We start from the raw sequence: 24,813 nt of genomic DNA, 5'->3' as shown, positions 1-24,813 counted from the left end.
CCAGTAGTGCCTAGAGCATAATTTCCGACTGTTACTCTACTTTCTCCCTTTTCGTTTGTTTTAGAATTATTATTTATACTACCTTTTCCACCTGAGCGCATCTTTCCCCCCCCCCCCCCCATTTACTACGTCAAAGTCCTTGTGACCGCCCTATTTATCCTTTCTGCTAAGACCCTGGTTCAGGTGGCACCCATCCCAATGGTACAGTTCCTTCCTGTCCCAGTACTGGTGCCAGTATCCCATGAAATGGATCCCCTCTTTCCCATACCACTCCTTCAGCCACATGTTCACCTCCCTAATCTGCTTATTCCTACACCAATTTGCACATGGCTTGGATAATAATCCAGAGATTATAACCCTTGAGGTCCTCTTTTTTAAATTTAGCTCCTAGCTCCTGGTACTCTGAACAGGACCTTTAGCCTGCCCTTTCCTATGCTGTTGGTCCCAACATAGACTACAATGTCTGGATCCTCCCCCTCCGTCTCCAATATCCTTTGAAGCCGGTTCGAGATTTCCCTCACCCTGGCACCAGGTGGGCAACATACCATGTGGGACTCTCGATCTTGCTTACAAAGGATGCTGTCTGTCCCCCAATTATTGAATCCTCTACAACTACCACGTCACGCTTCTCCTCCTCCTTTTGGACAGCCTCCTGCTCCAAGGTGCCATGGTCAGCATTCTAGCTGTCCTTCTGACAGTCTTTATCCTTATCCTCACAGGTAGCAAGCACATCATACGTGTTGGATAGGATTAGTTTCTGCGCATCTCTATCACACCTGGATCCCCTTACTCTGCACACTATCAGCCACACCAACCCTGTTCTGATCCTGTACCTCTTTACGAGGGGTGACCAAGGTCTGGAACCAACTGTCCAGATATTCCTCTCCCTTCATTATGTGTCGGAGTGTCTGCAACTCGCACTCCAGCTCAATGACTGAGCTTGAGAGATTTGAGCAGGAGACATCTACTGCAGATGTGTTCGCTTGGGACATTCTCACTGTCCGCAAACTCCCACATACTGTAGTCCAAACACACAACCTATTTATTTATTTATAATTACTTTAGTCTGTTCTGGTTTTTTTTGCTTTTTTAAAAAAAAATTAGCACCTAATTCCCACTCTTACCAAATTCTCAAGTTCCCACTCTGTTCACGATCCACTCTTCGCGGTTTGCGATGTGCTCTGTGCTTCAGCTCTCCAGCTGACAAGTAAATATTAAAGTGCTTCTGACACTTAATTTAATGAAAAGTAAAATGTGCAAAATTGTACAATAGTACACAAGTAGCGATTTTTGTCAATTTTTCATTTAATATTTATGTGTAAGCGAAAGTAGCAGAGATGGTGGATGTGTGTGTATAGGGGAAGGGAGGAGGAGGAAAGGAGTAAACATTGGGATGTTAGGGACATTTGCAAGAATTGTTTTGGCACCTCGTTTGTGGAGCTGTCCCAATCAGATGGGCGATTCCATGTTGACTCTAGTTCGCTCAGCTGCACACTTGCAAGTTGTTAATTCACGTGTGAGTCATATTTCAGTTTCACACTTGGAATAGTCCAGCGGTGATGTTACCTATTATACGCATCAAACAAAACTGACATTTCATTGCAAAAGTCTCAACTTGAACAGAAAGCATTGTTAAAGGTCTGGATCAAAGAATAAAAAATGGGTTTTAAATTGTCTAGAATATAAAATCCTGCTTTAATTGTAAACGTGGGACGATTGTGGTGATGTACTATAGTCTGTCTGAACAGTAGCTGCAGATTTTAAAATCATCAGACATGCCTTGCCAGAGTGGCCATGTGGATAGAAATGGGCGTTGGATGCTTTCCAGAATTCTACTGCTTACACATTGTGCTGAAGTGGAACAGAGCCCTTTCCATGCTACAGATCAGGCTAGAGATGATTGCAAAGGAATTTGGTACACAGAAAACTTGCGTGGGTCACGGTCGCCTACAAGTGGGATATCATTTTATATATGGACACTAGGTGGAAAAACCTGGCTCAGATCTTAGCGTAATGTTTAAAGGAGAAGGGAAGGCTGATGTTTGTTTGAAGTGCTATATATATTTATAATTGAGATTAATATATTTAAAAAGTACCAATTTTCTGATTGTCATGGAGACACTCGAGTAGTTTATCTTTCTCCGCTAGCTGCTTTGGTGATGTTAGTTTTGGGAATGTCCTGGAGCAGCTCTATTGCAAACAGCGGTGGTGGAGGGAAGGGAAACAGGGGACTTCATACTGGACTGAGGAACACTCTGGAGCTGCTTCACCCTGGGAAACTACACTACAGGCTAGGAATCCAAATTTACCAGCGAGGTATCTGGTGGTTTTGGAGTAGTCCTCAAACTAGTTTCATGTCATGCACTCGCTGCTTACATTGGAACCACTTCTGTATGTATAGGGACACTCACTTTACTTGACATCGCCAGGCTGACCTAGAAGTGAGGGAGATGCTACTCGTATCTGGCAGCAGGAATGTTAATACTTTTTTTTTAAAGCTTGAGAATTTTGTTTGATGAGTAACTTTTATGAAAAGGGGGGGCCTTTGAACATATATTTTCCCTTTTATATTTTTGACTTATGAATCTTGAATGGTTGAAAAAATGTTTGAAGTGCCTGAGCAGAGGCTTGAAATATGACCAGCCACCTTGAACATGAGATGTTTCTCATCTTACTGTTTGATTTTCAGAGGGATTGTTGCCAGCATTCTCGTGTTCTTATGTTTTGGAGTCACTCAAGCAAAAGATGGGCCATTTTCCAGACCTCACCCAGGTACAGTACTTTGATTTCATTATGGCTCTGTTAGTCCTCTCTCAAACACTGTCTCCTATTTTAAAACAATGTTCTCCAAGTGTAAAGAATATTCGAGGCAATTAACTTGTGCAATGCACTCTATCCCACAGCCCAGAAATCAGTTGGGGGGGACCGTGTGACAGGACTATTGCTTCAGTCAGTGACTGCTTAGTTTAGTACCCTGTATTGCACTACAGTTCTGTATCAATTTACTCATAGATTCCATTGTAGCGGAAGTGATTTGGTACCACTCAGGTCAACTCAGAAAATAGTATTTACACTACCTCATGCAAAATTGCAGTAGTGAGGCAGCAAGTTGCATTAAGTGCAGACATTTGCAGGATGTGCCAAATCATTTGCCCTATCCATTATTTCACAGAGATGTACAAGTATTTAAGTGTTCATACTCGTACAGTCTACAGGGCTCACTTCAGAAGAAGCCAATCCTCTTAACAGGCCCAGTGGAATTACTGGCATGCATATTATATTTAGGTATAACTAGAGCAAGAATTTTGTTTAGCATTTCTAGCGTGTTAGGTGGCCTTCATAATGAGATGAATTCCTCCACCATCGAAAGGCTTGGTTAAGCTTTGTAGTAAAGTAATGGGTTACAGACTAGTGTTTATACCCAGTAACAGTTTAACTGGCAGCCAATAATGAAAAACAGGATGTCTTGTTAGACAGTACAAATTTGAATTTCCAGTCAAATAATTGGAACCAAATGTTTAGTTGTCTGATTTAGATGCTGTACTTTTAAAAGGGAACTTGTCAGGGTAAGAGTTATGGATGTGAATCACCATTGTGAGGGTTTGAGCATAATTAGGCAGATTAGAACATAAAGTATGGATTGGGAAAAGACCATTCAGCCTACCAAACCCATTTTGAATTGCTGACCACGTGCAGTTCACTCCATCATGGGCTCCACCAAATCCACTTAATATCCTAACGAATGGAAACTGACCCCAAACTGAGAGGTTTTGTAAAGTTTCTTTTTGTCGCCAAGATAAATTCGCACTAGACTCGAGAAGAGCTATCCTTACCTCCATGATCAGGTGCTTTCCTTGACATGATGGCTCCATGGTCCCAGCAGCTCAGGAATCATTGTGATTAAATGCACCATTCAAACATCTCTATCTGTCCTTATACTAATAACCATGAAACCTATTCCTGGCCAGATAACAAGTTTCAGTAAAAAGTAAAAACAATATAATCTATTACAATTTCAATCGTTCACCAGAGTAATCCAGTAACCATCAATCACAGACCAATTTCGATGCAGGAGTTTCCTCATTGCCCTGTTTAAAACATCTAATACAACAACGGGGTGAAGATTAATTATGTGTGTGTGTGTCCCCCAAAGTGCTTCACAATCTGCAACAACTGCTGTATATGTGGTTTTTATAGTAATTTGGGATACGTTTGTGCTCAGTTTCCATCCTGGAGGATACAGTAGTTACACAGAACCACCTCTGTTCTAATTTAAGAGCTACAAAAGATGCCAGTCACATCGCAAACTGTTGTACTAGAGTTTTAGCTACAAGTGTTGCCCAATGCAATCCCCTCTCCCAACTGCATTGAGTTTTAATAAGTACAAGTCCTATTTTTTTTTAATGAGTAACAGTGATCAGCACATTGAATAGATAGTGTGGCAATGGTGCAGAAGCTACTTCAGGGGAAAGTTAGAAAATACAAAAGTGAGGGTGATCTAATATTTCACAATAGGTGATTTATTGTTGATGACGGAAAGTAATTGTTGTAATCTATCCTTTGTAAGCCAGGAAGAAAAATCTAGAATCTCTAAACAATTTTGGTGAAACAGGTCTGCAACAATCTCCTTTTAAAGTTGACAGGTGGTTGTACAGACACTTTTCCTTTAATGCAGGTTGAAGTCTAAATTATCAAATGTATTTGAACCATTGCTAGTTGGTCATTGTAGACAGGTCTTTGTGGACTTTGCTGCACTGTAATAGTGACAGGAGCAGAAGTAGCCGTTGCACCATTTCAGCCAAAGTCTTCAGATCTTAGGAATTCAGTTGAGAAATGGAGAATGAGTGCAGGAATATTTTTAATGGGAAAGGAATGAATGGGATTAGAACGGTTGGAATCGAGAGTTTTTTTTAAGGAGAGTGAGAGGCAGAGAAGACTGATCCAACAAGAGTAGAGTTTTAAAATTAAACTGGTTATGCAAAACAAGCTTTGGTGACTAGGCTAAAACATAATGGGATCCACAGGGACAGCCTCCCTGTTGGTACTGGTCCACTCAGTCAGAGTATTTGGAATGTATAAGTGGTAGCCACAGAGAGGGAATGTATTTGTTTTCCAGAATCTTTGTGATATTGATTGCATACACTTCGTTATGACCATCAGTGCCATTACTCACCACACTCAGTTCTGTTGTAGATGCACTTGATCCTTATTACTTTCCATTACTACCCATAGAAGCAATGATAATTATTTCACTCTGAATTTTATGAGAACCAGTGCAAAGTACTTTGTTGGTGCATTGCTAAAAATAAGTCAGTCTCTTGTTGCAGACACACAATTATACACTGCAGTTTTGCCGACACCTAGTTGTGGAAGCTTTAATGAGAATTCAGTTCGTTAGAGCTGAGAATGCATGCAGTCCCTCGGTAGGACGTGAAAATAATGATTGGTTAAAACATATCTAAAATTATTGTTATAACTCGGCCCATCATTAAACTTGTTCCATTTTTTTAATAAAACAAAACCGTAATGTTTCTAGGGGTCAAAAGGATGAGCACATGATCTCTTCCCAGGACTTTGCAAATGGTAGTGATTTATAGATGAACAAAAAGTAAAACAAACGCAGATACTGGAAATCTGAAACAAAAACAGGAAATGCTGGAAACACACAGCTAGGCGGTCAGTCAGCATCTATTGAGAGAGCAGACAAGTTAACGTTTCAGATGTGGACTCGGCATCAACAGATTCATCAGTCACTAATAGATGCCTTGGTGGCTCTCCCTCTGACTTTCTCAATTACCCCTCCTCCCTCTCTGACCTCTACTTTCTGCCATGTCCTGATGGTGCACAGTAATAGTTTGTTAATTGTAAAAGTGGTCTATTATAGTCGCGATAGCATCCTACTCACACACTGTGAGTAATGCACATAATGTAATGGCCTCCAGAAATGCAGAGTTTACCAATCAGCTTTGTTTTGAATGGCACCCAGTGTTGATTCTGCTGTACAAAAGTTAAAAGCCCATTTGCAGGTCACATGATGAATAATGCCATAATTACCATGACTAATTTCCATATATAAATAATTTGGTGAAGCATTCTACTTTAATTCACAGTTTATGTATGCATTAAAAGCATTTCAAGTCAAAGCATATTGCTACAAAGCATGAGATCTTGCTGAAGTAGCCATGGCTTTAATAAGCTTAAACAGATGAGACTTTAATCGATAGATGAGATTCAAGCCAAGACAAGGTTTATCTGTGTTTTCTACAGAGAGACTTGCTCTTGTTCTCACATTTTAACTGAATTGCTGATTTTCAAAAGAAAATGCACATTTCAGAAACATTTCTTGGATTTATTTTTAAAAACAAGGCTAGTTCATAGGTTCCATTTGTCTTGTGCAGAGGCAAGGAGTGACAACAGTCTTCTCATTGATTAGATTAAATGAGAGATAGGGAAATCTTTAAAGCTCTTTCTGGAATGGTTACTGCACAGTTGCCACACTGTGTAAATATGCACTATTAAATTATAGATTGCTGCTGTATGAGTACAGACCATTGGCAACTGGAAGTGTCCATCATTCCTGTAAGGAAACATGAAGAAAAATTGGATTGCACTTGACTACAGCTGATGCACACATTGGAAGGGGGAAGGGGTGTGGCCTGGCTCCGTGCATGTCTTTTCAACAACAGCAAAAGCAACTTGCATTTATATAGCGCCTTTAATGTTGTAAAACATCCCAAGGCGCTTCACAGGAGTGTTATCAAACAAAATTTGAAACCGAGCCACTAAGAGATATTAGGACAGGTGACCAAAAGCAAAAGAAATAGGTTTTAAGCAGTGATTATAGGGAGAGAGAGAATTCTGGAACTTAGGGCCTAGGCAGCTGAAGGCGAGGTCGCCAATGGTGGGGTGAAGTAAATTGGGAATGTGCAAGGAATCAGAATTGGAGGAGCACAGAGATCTCGAAAGGTTGTAGAACTGGAGGAGGTTACAGTGATGGGGAGGGGTGAGGCTATGGTGGGATTTGAGCACCAGGATGAGAATTTTAAATTCAAAGAGTTGCCGGACTGGGAGCCAATGTAGATCAGCAAGCACACCCTCTGCTTCTTCCGCATTTCAGTTTCAAAAAGACCAATACTCGCACTTTACAATCTCATTAAACAGTTGGTTTAGAGAGGTACAGTTTGTAACAGATTTGATGTAATTTACTTAAATTTCACAACCTGAAAGATGATGTCATCACTTGCCTCTTGTGCAGTGCTCTCCATATAAACACAGAGGAGTTTCTTTTAAATGATGCATAAATCCATCTTGACAACGCATCACTTTTCTCTTCTCGGTTTAGCCTTGTGGGGGCAGGATGAAATTAGGGGCATTTGGATGTTGTACAGTACTTCCTGTGATGTGACAGAGTGTCTGACTGTGGTGGATGTCACAGCTAAATCCAACCTGTCCACACCCATGTTTACTTTCAGTAGAAGTTGCTATACAGCGAGTGGGAACTGACCTTTTTTTCCCTTCTCTTTTCTTTCCCCTCATCTCTTCTTTCCGATATCCCAAGATCCTGCAGCCAGTTGTAGTGCCTATGCTAAGATCAGCTAACGGCATACATCAGGGATTGAGCTAGAGGCCTTAGACTTTACCTCCGAGCCATCGTGAAAGCTTCTAACTCAGGCTGACCGTGTTCTGTCTTCATGGGCTGCTTGGATGCAAACCACACAGCCTTGGGGACCGCATATAATGTTTCTAACCCATGTTGCTGTTAATTTGTACATGTTTAAAGGTGCTGATACTAATAGATCGTGGGTTCTGATTGAAGATTTATCCAACAATGAAGCAACAGTGCTGAAAACACACATCCATTTCAAACTACTAGACTCTCAGGATAATATAAATATATGTAGGGTTTAGTTGTCTGGCTTGTAGAGCCATATTACCAGGGCTTAGGTTGAATACCCCTGCTGTGTCATTTTCTTTTGGAAAAAGCTATTACATTTCCTCCCCTGGGCCTCATATCCACTCTATCTCCCCGTAATGTATTGAGACCTTGGAATCATGTATATAAAGCCATATTTTATCACCCACTGTATTGGTGCATCAATATACTACTCACCAAGCTTCTCCAAAAGATTTTTTAAAACAGGGAGGGGGAATATTTCACCTCTGTGGAGGACAGGGACAGCGTTTCGGTTATTCATAATTCTATGATATGGAGGAGGGCTGTGGCTGCTCTGGTTTGGTTTGATCACAGTTTACAGTTGGTTGCCAACCAGTTCACAGGCAAAGTGGTGTGTCTTTCTGAATTGAAGTCATCGGTTAAATTAATTATTTTTAAATATTCTGTAATTGGATATTCTTTCTTGCAGCATACTGGAGATTCTGGTTATGCGTCAGTGTTGTGTACGAACTGTTCCTCATCTTTATACTTTTTCAGGTAAGAGAATAGTCCTCAGTTCTTCACTCAAATGTCTTTAAGCATTCCGCATAAAACTGCTTCAGGACTTATATATGTGTGCAGGAGATTTATACCAGTGCAGCTCTGCTCTCCCCAGCCATAGTAAACACTGGTGTTGATAGTATCTCTAGTTAAGCTCCCTATTGTGTGTTTTTTGTAGGGGCTCATTGTCCCTGTTGACATTAACATTGTTTGTGCTGTGCTGTGAAATCCAAGTGTTACTTTGAAAGAAATGCTGACTGGACTGCACTCACATTTCTGAACACCACAACCAATCTGGCTGCTGAATTTTGCAAATGCAGATGTATTTTTGACATGACTTCAACAACTCTACTTAATCATTTATTAAATACCAAAATGCCCCTAAGTTGGCTGGTACTGTAGTCGAGTCTGTAGTTGAATACGCATTATAACATTTGGCTAAGTTAGAATTTGTACTTTTAAAAAAAATCTTTGTTCTGGTTTTGAATTCCACATTTTGTATGTAGTGATTTTCTAGTGTCAGTTAAAGTTTTTGTAACACTTTTTCTTTTTCTCGCTGCCCCTGGCTCGGGCGCGGGCGGGCTCTCGCTGCCCCTGGCTCGGGCGCGGGCGGGCACTCGCTGCCCCTGGCTCGGGCGCGGGCGGGCTCTCGCTGCCCCTGGCTCGGGCGCGGGCGGGCTCTCGCTGCCCCTGGCTCGGGCGCGGGCGGGCTCTCGCTGCCCCTGGCTCGGGCGCGGGCGGGCTCTCGCTGCCCCTGGCTCGGGCGCGGGCGGGCTCTCGCTGCCCCTGGCTCGGGCGCGGGCGGGCTCTCGCTGCCCCTGGCTCGGGCGCGGGCGGGCTCTCGCTGCCCCTGGCTCGGGCGCGGGCGGGCTCTCGCTGCCCCTGGCTCGGGCGCGGGCGGGCTCTCGCTGCCCCTGGCTCGGGCGCGGGCGGGCTCTCGCTGCCCCTGGCTCGGGCGCGGGCGGGCTCTCGCTGCCCCTGGCTCGGGCGCGGGCGGGCTCTCGCTGCCCCTGGCTCGGGCGCGGGCGGGCTCTCGCTGCCCCTGGCTCGGGCGCGGGCGGGCTCTCGCTGCCCCTGGCTCGGTGTGTGTCATGTTAGAATATGGGGCTTCTAAATCTTAAATTTGAGTAGCTGTTGCTCTATAATTACTTTAGTGATTCAACATTCAATTCCATAGAATTTTTACCAAGATCAGAATCTGACCTTCAATAAGAATATTGACTGCATTTCTATGGAAGCCCAGTCTGATGAGCCATATTTTGAAATTAGCAGCAGCTCTTGTGTGAAATATTTAAACTGAAATTAAAGATTCTTCAGTTATACTCGAGATACCATGGATATGTTTTGTAGAAAACTTTATTGTAATTGTAATTTCTCCCTCTCCAAATCACGATTGCCATCTGCCATATTTGTTCAAGCACAACATTGCATATGCAAGCATCTTCATAGTGTATCCATATATTAGAGATGTTTATAAATTTTTAAAATCTGTGCAGCTCTAGTGCAAACTGACTAGTGCTGTTAAATTCATCAATATATTTAAATGCAGAGTTCAAGTTACAGATTCAGTCTCGGTGTAAACGAATGGTCATACGTCTGATCTCCCAGGACCCGCGCGCGAGTGTTAACCCAGAGAATGGGATAGTCCAAAACGTTTTCATGTTTGTCCTGCACTGATTAGAACATGTTCAGCCAATTTGTAAGCAGTGAGTTCACAACCCTAATCGGAACTATCCTGGGTGACTTGGATTATTTCAAATTCTGCTTCATGGTAGAAGCCTCCTCAAAGTAGGGCTAAAAAACTGGTTACGGACATAGCCACTAATCTACAACTAATGTATAATCTATATAGGCAGTGTTAAAAGTCTGAAGATGATATTTCTGTGTTTTAGCTCGGTTTAGTGGAGTACTTATTGGTATTTAAATGTATTGTAGTCCCCTGTCATTTTATATCTGGTACTTTGTGCTGCATCTGACCTGAGAGTGCTTGACATTGGATACTGGAAAGGAGACAAGTGTTGTATTCCCACTGCCACCATTCTTCACTGTGAGTATTAATTCAAATAGAGTGCTTTGTAAAGCTTTATCCACTTTGCCGGTGCATCCTTTATCCTTTTTCATATGATCAGTACTTTTGTTCATCATTCACTGATATCTCCAACTTTTGCAGTTTGCTATCAAAACTAATTGAGCACAATCTGCCCTAAGGTTGAGTTGGTTATTTAGAAGCCAAATGAATAGTGCATTGTAGTGAGGGATAACCTTATGATTCATGTTGATTTGACCAATTGATTACAGCATGGTATTGCAGAGCCCTGGCTCCTCAGTTTACTGGGCAGGAACTGATGGCTGGATTGGCCTTTCTACCAGGAGATAAAGGTCCAGATCTTTCCAGAGAGGAGTATAAAATTCTAGAAATGTTTTCCAGTTTCAACTGTTAAGTTAAATAAGTAATTGTTTACCAAGTAAATTCTGTTAATAAAACCTGATTAACCAGAGTCTGTAAATCAATTCGGAATCAAAAATTGCTGCTGATTGCAGCTTGAGTATTAATGTAATGGTGAATCCCAAAGCCTGATCCACGACCCGACTATATAGCATGAGAATTATTTGGTGTAGCAACATTTTGATCCCATTGATAGTATTGAGGGTAGATTGGGGATAAACCAGGCTCCTTTTTTCTGCTACTAATAACTTCTGAGTCGTTCCTCCGAATTGACACTTGATTAATTGAGATCCACTTTGGGGGGTGGGGGTGTGGTGTGGTGCTTTGTCCTGGATTGATTCAGAAGCACATCCAGCATGAGTCAGTGCCTTCAGGACAGAATGGAAGAAAACTGGGACAACAGCCTTGGGTCAGCTGCAAAATTTAGTATTTTTCAGCTGCTGTGTTTGTGGTGCATCAGAGACACAGGTGTGGTCTTCATCACAGCTGCATGTGTAATGTCTGAGCAGTCTGCATGGATATGAACAAATTGGTAAATGCTGCTGCCTTCATCTTTTTCTCTACTCTGCCCACAACCACCACCCCCCCCCCCACCCCAACCCTTTCCAGTGCTGCTGCATTTGTAATATCTTAAACTTATACTCAGTATTTTCATAGAATCAAAGAATGGTACAGCGCAGAAGGAGGCCATTCGACCCATCGTGCCTGTGCCGGCTCTTTGAAAGAGCTGTCCAATTAGTCCCTGCTCTCTCACCATAGCCCTGCAAATTTTTCCACTTAAAGCATTTATCCAATTCCTTTTTGAAAGTTATTACTGAATCTGCATCCACTACACTTTCAGGCAGTGCATTCCAGATTATAAGTTGCTGCATAATTTTTTTTTTCCCCTCATGTCTCCTTTTGCCAATTGTCTTAAATCTGTGTCCTCTAGTTACTCACCCTTGTGCCATTGGAAACAGTTTCTCATTATTTACTCTATCAAATCTCCCTATAACCTTCGCTGATCTAAGGAGAATAACCCCAGATTCTCCAGTGCCTCCACTTAACTAGACGAGTCTATCTGTCTGTCGTCCTGAAGTCTGTTACTATCCTCCTTACTGTTTACTACATTTCCGAGTCTCGTGTCATGTGCAAACTTTGAAATTATGCCCTGTATACCCAAGTTCAGGTCATTAATATATATGAAAAAGAGCAGTGGTCCCAACACCGGCCCCTGGGGGACACCACTGACACATCTGTCAAAACTCCATTGTGAGAGTCAAGACACTGCACTCAAAATGTAGGATACTTGTGATCACAAGGATAAGTACAAATAGGGGAGGCAATTTACCCCATCTAGCTCATTCATCCAGAGAACCCTAGGGTTCTCCTCGTCCCATCACAGCATCCAACTGTCTCCCAAGTCATTCTGCCTTTACTACCTTTCACAGAAGGCCAGTCCTGGTATTTAATCACACTTTACTTGTCGAAATGCTCTCCTAAGCTTGCCTTTAACCAGTTTGTACCTGTGTCACCTTGTCTTGCAGTTGAGGTTTAACTTAAAGTAGTGCTTTTCTGTTGCACATAGTATCTTGTATACCTCTATATACTTGATATCTTGTTTCCCTTTATAAGGTCCACTATCATTCTTCTCCTCTTCAGGCTGGATAGTCTGCGTTTTCCTAGCCTATTCCATAAGTAATATTCTGTAGCGTAAAGGATCACGCCCCAGGGCCGTTCTTTGCATTGCCTCCAGGAACTTGGATGTTTCTCTTGTGTCTTGGTGACTGGAACTAAGCAGTACTCTGACCAGCACACTGTACAGTTTCAGCATAACTACCTCAGATGTGTATGTATTGATTTGGCAACATAGCTTAACATTGTTAGTTTTATTTAGGGATGTCTTGTTAAACTAGGGGGAGCAATATTTCAGTAGCCCTCAGCCATTCCTTCGTACATACTACCATATTAATATATAGCTTACTTAAAGGGGAGAATGCTGCAATTAAACTCAATTTGTCCAAATATTTAATTTGTGGCTTGCTTCGTAGAAGAAATGGGAGTGAGAAAACTCAAGAGCTGAACTCTGTTGCCACCATTAACACCTCTGCATTGATCAACACTGATATCACCGACTGCAGCAACTCAGTTCTTGAGACAATCTGTGTTCTTAAAAAAAAAAACTTCATGGAGTTAGGTGTATAGATGAAGGAAGAGAACATCATTGATTGAGAAGCTTGATAAAGCTGAAGAACTGCGTTACTTGCCTAAGGGAAAAGCTACTGAGTGAAATTGGCATTCTGAAATCCAAAACGGCAGTTGTGGAAGTTTACCATGAAGATAAGAAATGGATCTTGCCGACCAGTTTGAGAACTATTCGCCTGTCACAGGATCACCTGAAATCTCCTTGTCATTCTGACAAGAAAATTTAAAGATGCTCTGCTTTAATGACAAAATGGATATTCTTTGAGCAACAGGGAGAAGGGTTGCAGAAATAAGTTGTCATCACCTTCACCCCTCGCCCTCTCATTTACCTTCTCCCCAAAATGACCCAGCTCAATTGGATCCAAAGAACCCCACCCCAGAAAACTTGGATCTAGAAAAAAATGTACAGTCCACATGATAACTTGGGCAGAGGAACATATGCAGTGTTATCAACATTAGTGGGATAAGCAAAGGCCATTCCTAAATAAATACTTGTTTGGAGAGTCCTGTGAGATGATTTTAGAAGAGCTGTAAGACATAACAAGGTATTGAGAGTACAATACAAAAAACAAGACTTAGCCCACCCTTTTCAGAATGTATTTTTTGCATAGTTTGATGAGCGACAGGACTTTCGATGAAAGTCTTAGACCATTACACTGTGATGTTGCATATGGGCGACACAGATTTCCATTCCACAGAGTTCAGATCTCTAATAAGAGCAAAGAAATGAGAAATGTCCCATATTTAAGGTCTCTGAAGCCTGAGCTTGCTTGATCATGCCTGGCTAATCTCAACTCATCATGCTCTCTCTCCTCAGAGTTCACTGTCCTCCCTTAATCTCTCCCTCCGTATAAACTCCCCCGCCCATTTTCACGGCCACCTTCTCGACCTTGCCATGTCATGTGGCCTCTACTCCCATCATGTCAATCACGGATAAAGCCACCTATGATCATTTCCTTGTATCCCTCTCCAAACCCCACTTCCTTCTGTGTGCACCCCTGGAACAAACTACCCAAGGTCACTTTCAAATTCCCAACTGTCTAGCCTTTGGCTCTCCATTCACCATGACATTTCTGCTCAAATCACATCCTTACCTCCGCCTTTGATGTCCATGTCCCCATTTAAACCATTACGCTCTCACTCTAGCTGTTCCCTCTAGTATGGCCCACATCTCCACTCTCTTAACTCCAAGGGCCGTGGACTTGAAAGTTTATGGCAGACAACTCGTTTAGCCATTCATTGCCACATCTGGCTGGACCACATAAAGCACTATTGGGTCTTGCTCTCCCCTGCCAAAACTGCTCCTGGATCATCCTGGAATGCAAGGATAGCCTTCGGCTTCTTCTTCACTACAAACCGTCTCCTTAAACCCCTCTCCCCTGACTCTTCCACCCTCACCTCCAAAAGTGCAAGGAGGTCATGAACTTCTTTGTCACTAAGATTAAGACCGTTCGTTCAGCTGCCTCTGCCGCTTCCCTCCCTTCCCCTAGCCCACCAAGCCATACTTTTCCTGTTCCCCCCCCCTGCCCGAGCCCTGAACTTGCATCATTTTCTAGTTTCTCTCCTATCTCCTCTCATGCCCTCTCCGAGCTCATCTTGTCCATGAGACCCACCTCCTGCTCTCTCGGCCCTATTCCCACCAAACTGCTGATCACGCAACTTGTTTCCTGACCCCCATGTTAGCTGATATTGTTAACTGTGCCCTCTCCTCATGTACTGCTCCCCCTCCCCTTCAAATCTGCCATCATCACCCCACTTCTCAAAAAAAAACACCCATGACCCCTCTGTCCTTGCAAACTAATGCTCCATCTCCAACCTCCCTTTCCTCTCAAAAGTCCTTAAATGTGTTGTCGCTTCCCAAATCTGTACCCATTTTTTCCGCAGCTCCGTGTTTGAATCCCTCCAATCAGGTTTCCGCTCCTGCCCTGGTACTGAAACAGCCATTATCAAAGTCACAAATGACATCCTATGTGACTGTGGTAAACTAATCCTTCTCGACCTGTTGACACAGTTGATCACACTATCCTCCTCCAACACCTCTCCTCCGTCGTCCAGCTGGGTGGGACTGCCCTCACCTGGTTCCAATCTTATCGATCCAGTCGTGGCCAGAAAAGCACCTACAATGGCTTCTTTTCCAGCTCCTGCATCGTTACCTTTGGAGTCCCCCAAGGATCTATCCTTGGCCCCCTCCCATTTCTCATCTACATCTGCCCCTCAGTGACATCATCCGAAAACACGATGTCAGCTTCCACATGTATGCTGACGACCCCCAGTGCTACCTCACCACCGCCTCCCTCTACCCCCTCCACTCTCTCTGATTTGTCACACTGATTGTCCTGGATGAGCAGAAATTTTATCCAACTAAATACTGGGAAGACAGAAGCCATTGTCTTCTGTCCCTGCCACAAACTCCTTTCCTTAGCCACCGACTCCATCCCTCTCTCTGACCACTGTCTGATGCTGAACCAGACCATTTGCAACCTTGGCATCGTATTTGACCCTGAGATGAGCTTCCAACCACGTATCCGCTTCGTCACCAAGACCGCCAATGTCTACCTCCGTAACATCGCCGTCTCCACCCTGTCTCAGCTCAACTGCTGAAACCCTCATCCATGCCTTTGTTGCCTCTAGACTGACTATTCCGATGCTCTCCTGGCTGGCATCCCATCTTCCACCCTCCATATACTTGAGCTCATCCAAAACTCTGCCTGTATCCTAACTCGTACCAAGTCCCCTTCACCCATCACCCCCGTGCTTGCTGACCTACATTGGCTCCCGGTCTGGCAATGCCTCAATTTTAAAATTATCCTTGTTATCAAATCCTTCCTTGGCCTGTAACCTCCTCCAGCCCTACAACCCTCCGAGATCTCTGCGCTCCTCCAATTCTGGCCACATGCGCATCCCCGATTTTCATCGCTCCGCTATTGGCGGCCATGCCTTCAGCTGCCTAGGCCCTAAGCTCTGGAATTCCTTCCCTAAACCTCCACCCCTCTCCTTTAAGACACTCCTTAAAACCAAGCTTTGGCCACCTGTCCTAATATCTCCTTATGTGGCTGGGTGTCATATTTTGTTTGCTAACGCTCCTGTGAAGCGCCTTGGGACGATTTACTACGTTAAAGGCGCTATATAAATGCAACTTGTTGTTAAAGACACAATGGTGCAAACCACATCATCCCAGTCTCTCGTGTATTGGCCATGCATCATTTAATTAGCACTGGCAACAGAAGTGCCCAACCCATGCTTTTCAGTCAAGCGTGGCTCTTTGAATGCTTTGTCTCGACTGGACACTCTGTCTCAGCGCCAGAGGTACAGAATGACAAAGAACACAATCAGCCACAAAAAGGCACGCAACCTTCCTTCTATTCTAACCTAGTTAACCTGTCTTTTTAATGTATCGTTACACATTAACCATCTACTGTTAGGTTGTGCATTTGGGACATGATCCTTTTCACATTTCAGTCTCTCTCAGGTGCTTTTTCTCATGCCCAGTGTGAAAGATTGTTTCCACAGGCAATCGCATGCTTCCCATGAAATAAAACTTGACCTTGCACTTGAAGTAATCTGATACCTGCAGTGAGCAATAAATTCCCTGTATTGCTGATAAACTCACTGAATATAGTGCAAACTGCCTCACATTCTGATTCTCTTTGATGGACTGCCAGATAATAGATCGTATCTTTCAGTCTGTAAACTACAAATCAGATGTAACAAGAAATTAAACAGAAGCAAGAGTAAATGCAGCAGCTAGCACTAGATTCTAGTGCTTCGTAATCTGTATCCCTTTGAAAACAATAGCTGTCAGGGATCCTTAGCAGTTCTCTGTAGTGCTTTAAACAACTTGCAGTCTCGATTCAGCATCTTTACAGGGAGCCCTCCGTTTGCCTCCACCGCATGGCAATACAGTGAAAAGAGACGAATTAGTGAACTGGCAAAAACATGCTTCTGGCTACATAGCTATCCACCAAAAAAAGACTTGCATTTATATAGTGCCTTTCATGACCTCAAGATGTACCAAAGCGCTTTACAGCTGATGAAGGTTTCATAAATAGGGGTACAGAGTACAAAAGCAAAGAGGTAATGAAAACCTGCACAAATCATGGTTTGGCCACATTAAAATATTGTGTCCATGAATGGCATGCAATGGGGAGGGTGTAGAAGAGTTTAACGAAGAGTATCTCTGTAACATAGGAACAGGAGTAGGCCATTCAGCCCCTCGAGCCTGCTGCGCCATTTGATAAGATCATGGCTGATCTGTGATCTAACTCCATATACCTGCCTTTGGCCCATATCCCTTAATACCTTTGGTTGCCAAAAAGCTATCTATCTCAGATTTCAATTTAGCAATTGAGCTAGCATCAATTGTCGTTTGCGGAAGAGAATTCCAAACTTCTACCACCCTTTGTGTGTAGAAATGTTTTCTAATCTCACTCCTGAAAGGTCTGGCTCTAATTTTTAGACTCTGGCTCCTACTCCTAGAATCCCCAACCAGCGGAAATAGTTTCTCTCTATCCACCCTATCTGTTCCCCTTAATATCTTAAACTTCGATCAGATCATCCCTTAACCTTCTAAACTCGAGAGAATACAACCCCAATTTGTGTAATCTCTCCTCTTAACTTAACCCTTGAAGTCCGGGTATCATTCTAGTAAACCTACGCTGCACCCCCTCCAAGGCCAAAATGCCCTTCCGAAGGTGCGGTGCCCAGAACTGCTCACAGTACTCCAGGTGCAGTCCAACCAGGGTTTTGTATAGCTGCAGCATAACTTCTGCCCCCTTGTACTCTAGTCCTCTAGATATAAAGGTCAGCATTCCATTAGCCTTATTGATTATTTTCTGTACCTGTTCATGACACTTTAATGATCTATGTACCTGAACCCATAAGTCCCTTTGGACATCCACTGTTTTTAACTTTCTCCCATTTAGAAAGTACCCTGTTCTATCCTTTTTTGATCCAAAGTGGATGACCTCACATTTGCCTACATTGAATTCCATTTGCCACAGTTTTGTCCATTCACCTAATCTATCAACGTCCCTTTGTAATTTTATGTTTTCATCTACACTGCTTACAATGCCACCAATCTTTGTGTCATCGGCAAACTTAGATATGAGACTTTCTATGCCTTCATCCAAGTTGTTAATAAATATTGTGAATAATTGAGGCCCCAAGACAGATCCCTGTGTGACTCCACTGGTTACATCCTGCCAATGTGACTACCTACCCATTATCCCTACTCTCTGTCGCCTTTCGCTCAGTCAACTTCCTAACCAAGTCCGTACTTTTCCCCTCGATTCCATGGGCTTCTATCTTAGCTAACAGTCTCTTATGTGGGACTTTATCAAACGCCTTCTGGAAGTCCATATAAATAACATCCATTGACATTCCCCTGTCCGCTACTTTAGTCACCTCTTTAGTCTGGGATGAGAGGCTTTAGTTCTTTTCATTACAGCAGAGAAGTTTAAGAGGAGATCTGATAAAGCAGTTTAACATTATGGAGGGTTTTGATAAGCCAAATTGTGAAAAAATATTCCGGTCAATTTGTCAATAACTAAAGGGCATAAATTTAAGATCATCGATGGGAGATATTAGGAGAAACATTTTTTGACGCAGAGGGTTGTTAGGACGTAGAATGCCCTACTAGGAACAATGATGGAAGCAAATCCATAATTGGTTTAAAAGGAAAATATATTTGAAAAAGAAAAAAATAAAATGATATGGGGTAGGGGCTGGGGAACGTGACTACATAAAAATACTTAATTGGCTGCAAAGCGCTTTGGGTTGTCCAGAGGCCGTGAAAGGTGCTAGATAAATGTAAGTTCTTTAAGTGGGTAGTTGTTTCAAATCTGGCTCAGGCATACTGTACCGATAGCTGACTCTTGAGCTGTAAACATTTTATGATTCTAGAATTACCAGAGCATAGCAATGCTGTGAGCCTGATCAACAGGGCCCCTTGTTGATGTAGCCATTGTAACCAGTGGCTGAATAAAGACCCGGTATAGTAGCACATGAAGGACTGTAAATCTGGGGAACTGAGAATCCTGGTGTTCTCTATTAATTACTTCTACCTGGGTGAATTTTGAGTCGTCTTTTGCTTGCTGAACAATAAAAGTGATAACTTTCATTCTACCTGTCTGTTGTTGTAATGACATCAGAGAAGGAAATGAACTCAAAGACACCTTATGTACATTGCTGTGCATCACCGATGTATATATTTCAGTTGACTAGCCTGTGCTTAGGTAGTTCAGTGACCAAATTAAAGTAATCATAAGCAAACGCTCGCTTTTTAAAAAAAAATTAAAGATTTGAAGACTTCTAATAAAAATGAAATAACATATCCCTTGTCCATCACATAATTAAGCTTTATGAATTGAGATTTCATCAGAATTTAGGGCATGATCCTGTGTTGCTCCCATTTGGATTTCAACTTGAAAAAAGCTAACCTTGGAACAGAGTGGTAATCTTAATATGGGGTGACTTCTATAAAAATGTATACATTTGGGGAGAATGAAAAGCTTACAGTAGTTGGTGCAGTGTCTACTTTTACTCCATGATGTGGAGATGCCGGTGATGGACTGGGGTAAACAAGTTATAGTCCAACAAATTTATTTTAAATTCCACAAGCTTTCGGAGGCTTCCTCCTTCCTCAGGTACTTTTACTCCAGCCAGTGCATGGTTTTTTAAATAATGTACTTGACCCATACCTCACCAGCTGGCCGATATCCCACTGTTTCCTTCTGGTAGCGATCTGTTTGACAGTTGCAGAAAAGCTCAAGATTATTCTCTGCCTGTTACTACCTTTGGACAGGGTAGGTATTTTACTAGAATAATACCAGAGCTGAGGGACTTCAGTTATGTGGAGAAACCAGAGAAACTGGGATAGTTCTCCTCGGAGCTGAGAAGGTTAAGGGAAGATTTAATAGAGGTGTTCAAAATTACAGTGGGTAGATAGGAGAAACTTTCCACCGGCAGGAGGGTCAGTCACCCCGGAGGAGACAGATTTAAGATAATTGTCAAAAGAACTGGGGTGGGGGGTGGTAGAGGTAGATGAGGTGAAATTCTTTAATGCAGTGAGCTGTTATGATCTGGAATGTACTGTTTGAAAGGGTGGTGGAAGTAGATTCAGTAGTCTCTTAAAAGAGAATTGGATATATAGTTGAAGAGGAAAAATTTTCAGGGCTATGAGGAAAGAGCAGGGGAATAGGACTAATTGGATAGCTCTTTCAAAGAGCCGGCTCAGTTGGCCGAATGGTCTCCTTCTGTGCTGAAAGATTCTAGGATCGAGTTAGCTGTGGCAGTTAACTGTTCTGCTCTGGTGGTAAGCCTTATTCCCTGCTGACCTGAATTTTAAGTGGGGATTTACAGATTCACCCTTAGCCAACTACTTGTGGCTTTCTAATATATATTCAGATGGACTATTAGGATTTCAACAGGCTGAAGGTTAAAATACAACATGTTGGACGAAAGATAATGAAATATTGACACATGTCCTGTGCGACATGAAGAGAACACTGCAACTTGACTTTGGCTAGTATTACCTGCAATTTGGCTAGTATTGAACCCTCACAAGCAGATGATGACATGAACTGCTTTTTAATAAGGGGAAGAATAATAAGATATGCAATGCTGTTCAAATCTATTTGCTGGCTTTAAAATAATTTACTTACTTTGTAAATATATTCAGCCCACAGCCAGATGTGCCAAGACAATGCCTTCATTTTGTATGTTGCTTTGTGTAAAAAAAAAGTTACTTGTTTTTTTGTTTTAAATTGATAAGCGATTCAATGAGCTGAAAACTAGGAAAGGGCCTATATTTTCATCTTTACTGGATCCACAAGTAAATTTGTGGGCAAACTAAATTTGGTGTTTCAGGATTTACTCATCGCCCTAAGGTGATGGTCATTGCCATTTTTTTTTTGGAAAAGCAGAGATACTTGCGTCCCTGTAGTCATGCCCCATCTACCATATGTTATTGAGGAAAAAATAAGTTTGACGGATTCACTTGGTTAGAACACCCCTTTCACCTCTGGAACCTTGGGACCAAATTGATGGTTTGAGAGTTTCATCTCTGCTGGCTGTCAAGTGAAATGAATTTTAGAACGCTAAACCTTCATAAATCACTGGTTAGGCCTCAGTTGGAGTATTGTGTCCAATTCTGGGCACCACAATTTAGGAAGGATGTCAAAGCCTTGGAGAGGGTGTAGAGGAGATTTACTAGAATGGTACCTGGGATGAGGGACTTCAGTTATATGGCGAGATTAGATTGTTCTCTTTAGAGCAGAGAAGGCTAAGGGGAGATCTAATAGAGATATTGAAAATTTTGAGGGTATTTGATTGAGTACATAGGGAGAAACTTTCCACTGCAGGAGGGTTGATAACTAGAGGATAATTGAATAACTAGAAGGTAAATGACAAAAGAACCAGAGGGGAGATGAGAATTTTTTTACTGAACAAGTTGTGATCTGGTATGCACTGCCTGAAAGGGTGATAGAAGCAGATTCAAGAGTAACTTTCAAAGGGGAATTGGATAAATACTTGAAAAGGAAAAATTTGTAGGGTTATAGGAAATGAGCAGGGGAGTGGGACTAAGTGGATAACTCTTTCAAAGAGCCAGCACAGGTGCAATGGGCCAAATGACCTCCTTGTCTATATGATTCTATGATTCAACCTGGTTTCTGGAGGGAATGAATCCACCGCACAAATCTTCAAATAGATGGGCAGTCTTATTCATAAAGCAGAGTGGTGCAATAGAGGATGATCTGAAGTTGATAAAAGGGAAAATTAGTGTGGGAAGAGTAATTTCAATGTAAACTTCCCATTGCTAATTTGGTAGAGGATTGGGCTGCAGTTAGAGGGGCCTGGTCCTGAATCAAAAAACTCATTCAACATTTGAATGGGAAGCTTCATGTTTTATATTTTCAATTTTTGACTGGGTTATTAGATGAACGACTGCTTGCAGGAGCTGAGGAGAACCTCATTGCCTGGATGATGGATTCTAGCAGTTGTGGTGCTGCATGTGGACATCTGTTCCTCCACCTGGGAGCAGTCCTGCCCACAGGGTCGACCACCAGCAAAACTAATGTCACAGCACCTGAAAACAAAAACTGTAGATACTTCAGTTGAGCTTGACTGAGCTTTTGGTTGAATGAGCCACTTCCAATAGTAGTTATTGTGCCAGTTCCTGTTTATGCCAAATCTTCCCCATTTATACTGCTGGATGGATTTGACAAGAGTGGGGAATTGTACATAAATGAGATTTGAACAGGTTATTTCTCTGGAGCAGGCAAAATCTATTTAAAGTCTCATCTGAAAGACAGCACCCGCAACAATGCAGCACTCCCTCAGTACTGTATTAGAATGTCAGCATAGATTGTATGCTTCATTCCTGGAAATGGGCTTGAAAACACAAAACCCGCTTGACTTTAGCGGCACTGCACTGTGCATATGCATTATCTCATCTGTGCATAGATGGTGCAGAATTGCATCTGTGACTTTGTCAGACTAGGTTCTATAGTGCTAAAAATGTCTTGCTGGCTTCTGAAGGTATGCTGACTGCTCAGCCAGACCCCAAAATGGAGAACCCAACCTACATGCTGGCACTTGTTTATTTTTCAGCTGCTAGCGGTTTGGGCTGAGTTAGCGAATGAAAACCCTATTTCTGGAGCTGCCCCTGAGAGCAAACAGTACTAGGTTGTTTATACTGCAAAGTTACTGCCAGTGCCATTGGAGGAAAGTTTAGTATAGAGGGAGCATCGATGTAACCAATTCAATAATAGGTTAGTTGGCAGGAGGAGAAAGAGACAATATTACATAGCATTTATACATTTTAACTGCAGGAGTCCTTATGGTTTGAATACATCAAAAGCAAAATACTGCAGATGCTGGAAATCTGAAATAAAAACAGAAAATACAGGAGAAGCTCAGCAAGTCAGGCAGCATCTGTGGAGAATGAAGCAGGGTTAGTGTTTCAGATCGAAGACCTTTCGTCAGAATTGGAAGATGTTAAAAGAGTTAAAGTTTTTAAGCAAGTACAGAGCCAGGGAAAGGTGGGGAGGGAGATGAGGGGAGGAGAGGAAAGAACAAAAGGGAAAGTCTGTGATAGGGTAGAGGGCACAAAAGGGATGGTGGTGCCAGGCAAGGAAGGTGGTAACAGGACAGGTTAAGAAACAAAAGATTGATCAGGAGTAGCAGTAGATGGCAGCAGCAGAACCATTACCAGCACTAGCTGACTGAAAAATGGGAGCAGTGGTTATGGTCTGAAGTTGAAATCAGTGTTGAGTCTGGAAGGTTGTAAAGTGCCTAAATGAAAGATGAGGTGCTGTTCCTCGAGCTTATGTTGAGCTTCATTGGAACAGTGTAAGAGGCCGAGGACAGAGAGGTCAGAGTAGGAGTGGGAAGGGGAATTAAAATGGCAAGCGACCGGCAGGTCAGGGTCACCATAAGAGATAGGAGTAGGCCATTCGGCCCCTCGAGCCTGCTCCGCCATTTAATGAGATCATGGCTGATCTGATTTTTATCTCAACTCCACTCTCCCGCCTTTTCCCCACGTTTGCAGACAGAACAGAGGTGTTCAGCAAAGCGATCACCCAATCTGCGTTTGGTCCCCCCAATGTAGAGGAGACCGCATTGTGTGCAGCGGATGCAGTATACTAAATATACTAAATTGAAAGTAGTACAAGTAAACCTCTGTTTCACTTGGAAGGAGTGTTTGGGGCCCTGGACAGTGGGAAGGGAGGAGGTGAAGATGTGTTTGGTGGTGGCATCGCGCTGGAGGTGGCGGAAATGGCGGAGGGTGATACATTGAATGTGGAGGCTAGTGGGGTGGAAGGTGAGTACAAGGGGGACCCTATCATGGTTCTGGAAGGGAAGGGAAGGAGTGAGGGCAGAAGTGCGGGAAATAGGATGGACATGGTTGAGGGCCCTGTCAACCACAGTGGAGGGAAATCCTTGGCTGAGGAAAAAGGAAGACTTATCGGAAGCACTGATGCGGAAGGTAGTATCGTCAGGACAGATGCGACAGAAACTGGGAGAAGGGAATAGAGTCCTTACAGGAAGTGGGGTGGGAGGCAGTATAATCAAGGTAGCTGTGGGAGTCGCTGGGCTTCACCTGCCCCGTCACCACCTCCCTTCCCACCGTCCAGGGCCACAAAAACTCCTTCCAGGTGAAACAGCTTGTACTACTTTCAAGTTAGTGTACCGTATTCGCTACACACAATGCGGTCTCCTTTACGTTGGGGAGACCAAATGCAGATTGGGTGATCACTTTGCTCCACTCTGTCCACAAGCGTGACCTTGCCTTGCCGGTCGCTTGCCGTTTTAATTTCCCTTCCCACTCCTACTCTGTCCTCTGCCTCTTACACTGTTCCAATGAAACTCAACATAAGCTTGAGGAACAGCATCTCATCTTTCGTTTAGGCACTTTACAACCTTCCAGACTCAACACTGATTTCAATAACTTCAGATCATAACCACTGCTCCCATTTTTTTCAGTCAGCTAGTGCTGCTGATGGTTCTGCTGCTGCCATTTACAGCTACTCCTGATCAATCATTTGTTTCTTAATCTGTCCCACTACTACCTTCCTTGCCTTGCACCATCATCCCTTTTGTCATTTAATCACTCGTGCCCTCTACCCTATCACAGACCTTCCTTTTTGTTCTATCCTCCCCTCCCCTCCCCTCCCCTCCCTCCCTTCCTTTCCCTGGCTCTGTACTTGCTCAAAAACTTTAACTCTTCTAACATCTTCCAGTTCTGACA

The 24,813-nt window shown here is 43.0% G+C and overlaps 1 protein-coding gene across 1 annotated transcript in view; it reads left to right on the top strand.

Moving 5' to 3' along the window:
• The window catches only part of ptdss2 (phosphatidylserine synthase 2), an 85,613-nt gene that overhangs the window by 34,219 nt on the left and 26,581 nt on the right, over positions 1-24,813 (top strand). The window contains exons 3-4 of the mRNA XM_067993706.1: positions 2,690-2,772; positions 8,364-8,431. Of these exons, the coding sequence (XP_067849807.1) occupies positions 2,690-2,772; positions 8,364-8,431 (151 nt within the window). The remainder of the gene's footprint in view (positions 1-2,689; positions 2,773-8,363; positions 8,432-24,813) is intronic.

Source organism: Heptranchias perlo, chromosome 12 (assembly GCF_035084215.1).
Source record: "Heptranchias perlo isolate sHepPer1 chromosome 12, sHepPer1.hap1, whole genome shotgun sequence".
NCBI classification, from domain to species: Eukaryota; Metazoa; Chordata; class Chondrichthyes; order Hexanchiformes; family Hexanchidae; genus Heptranchias; species Heptranchias perlo.
Note: the sequence above shows the minus strand (reverse complement) of the source record. Positions and strands in the feature narration are given on the sequence as shown.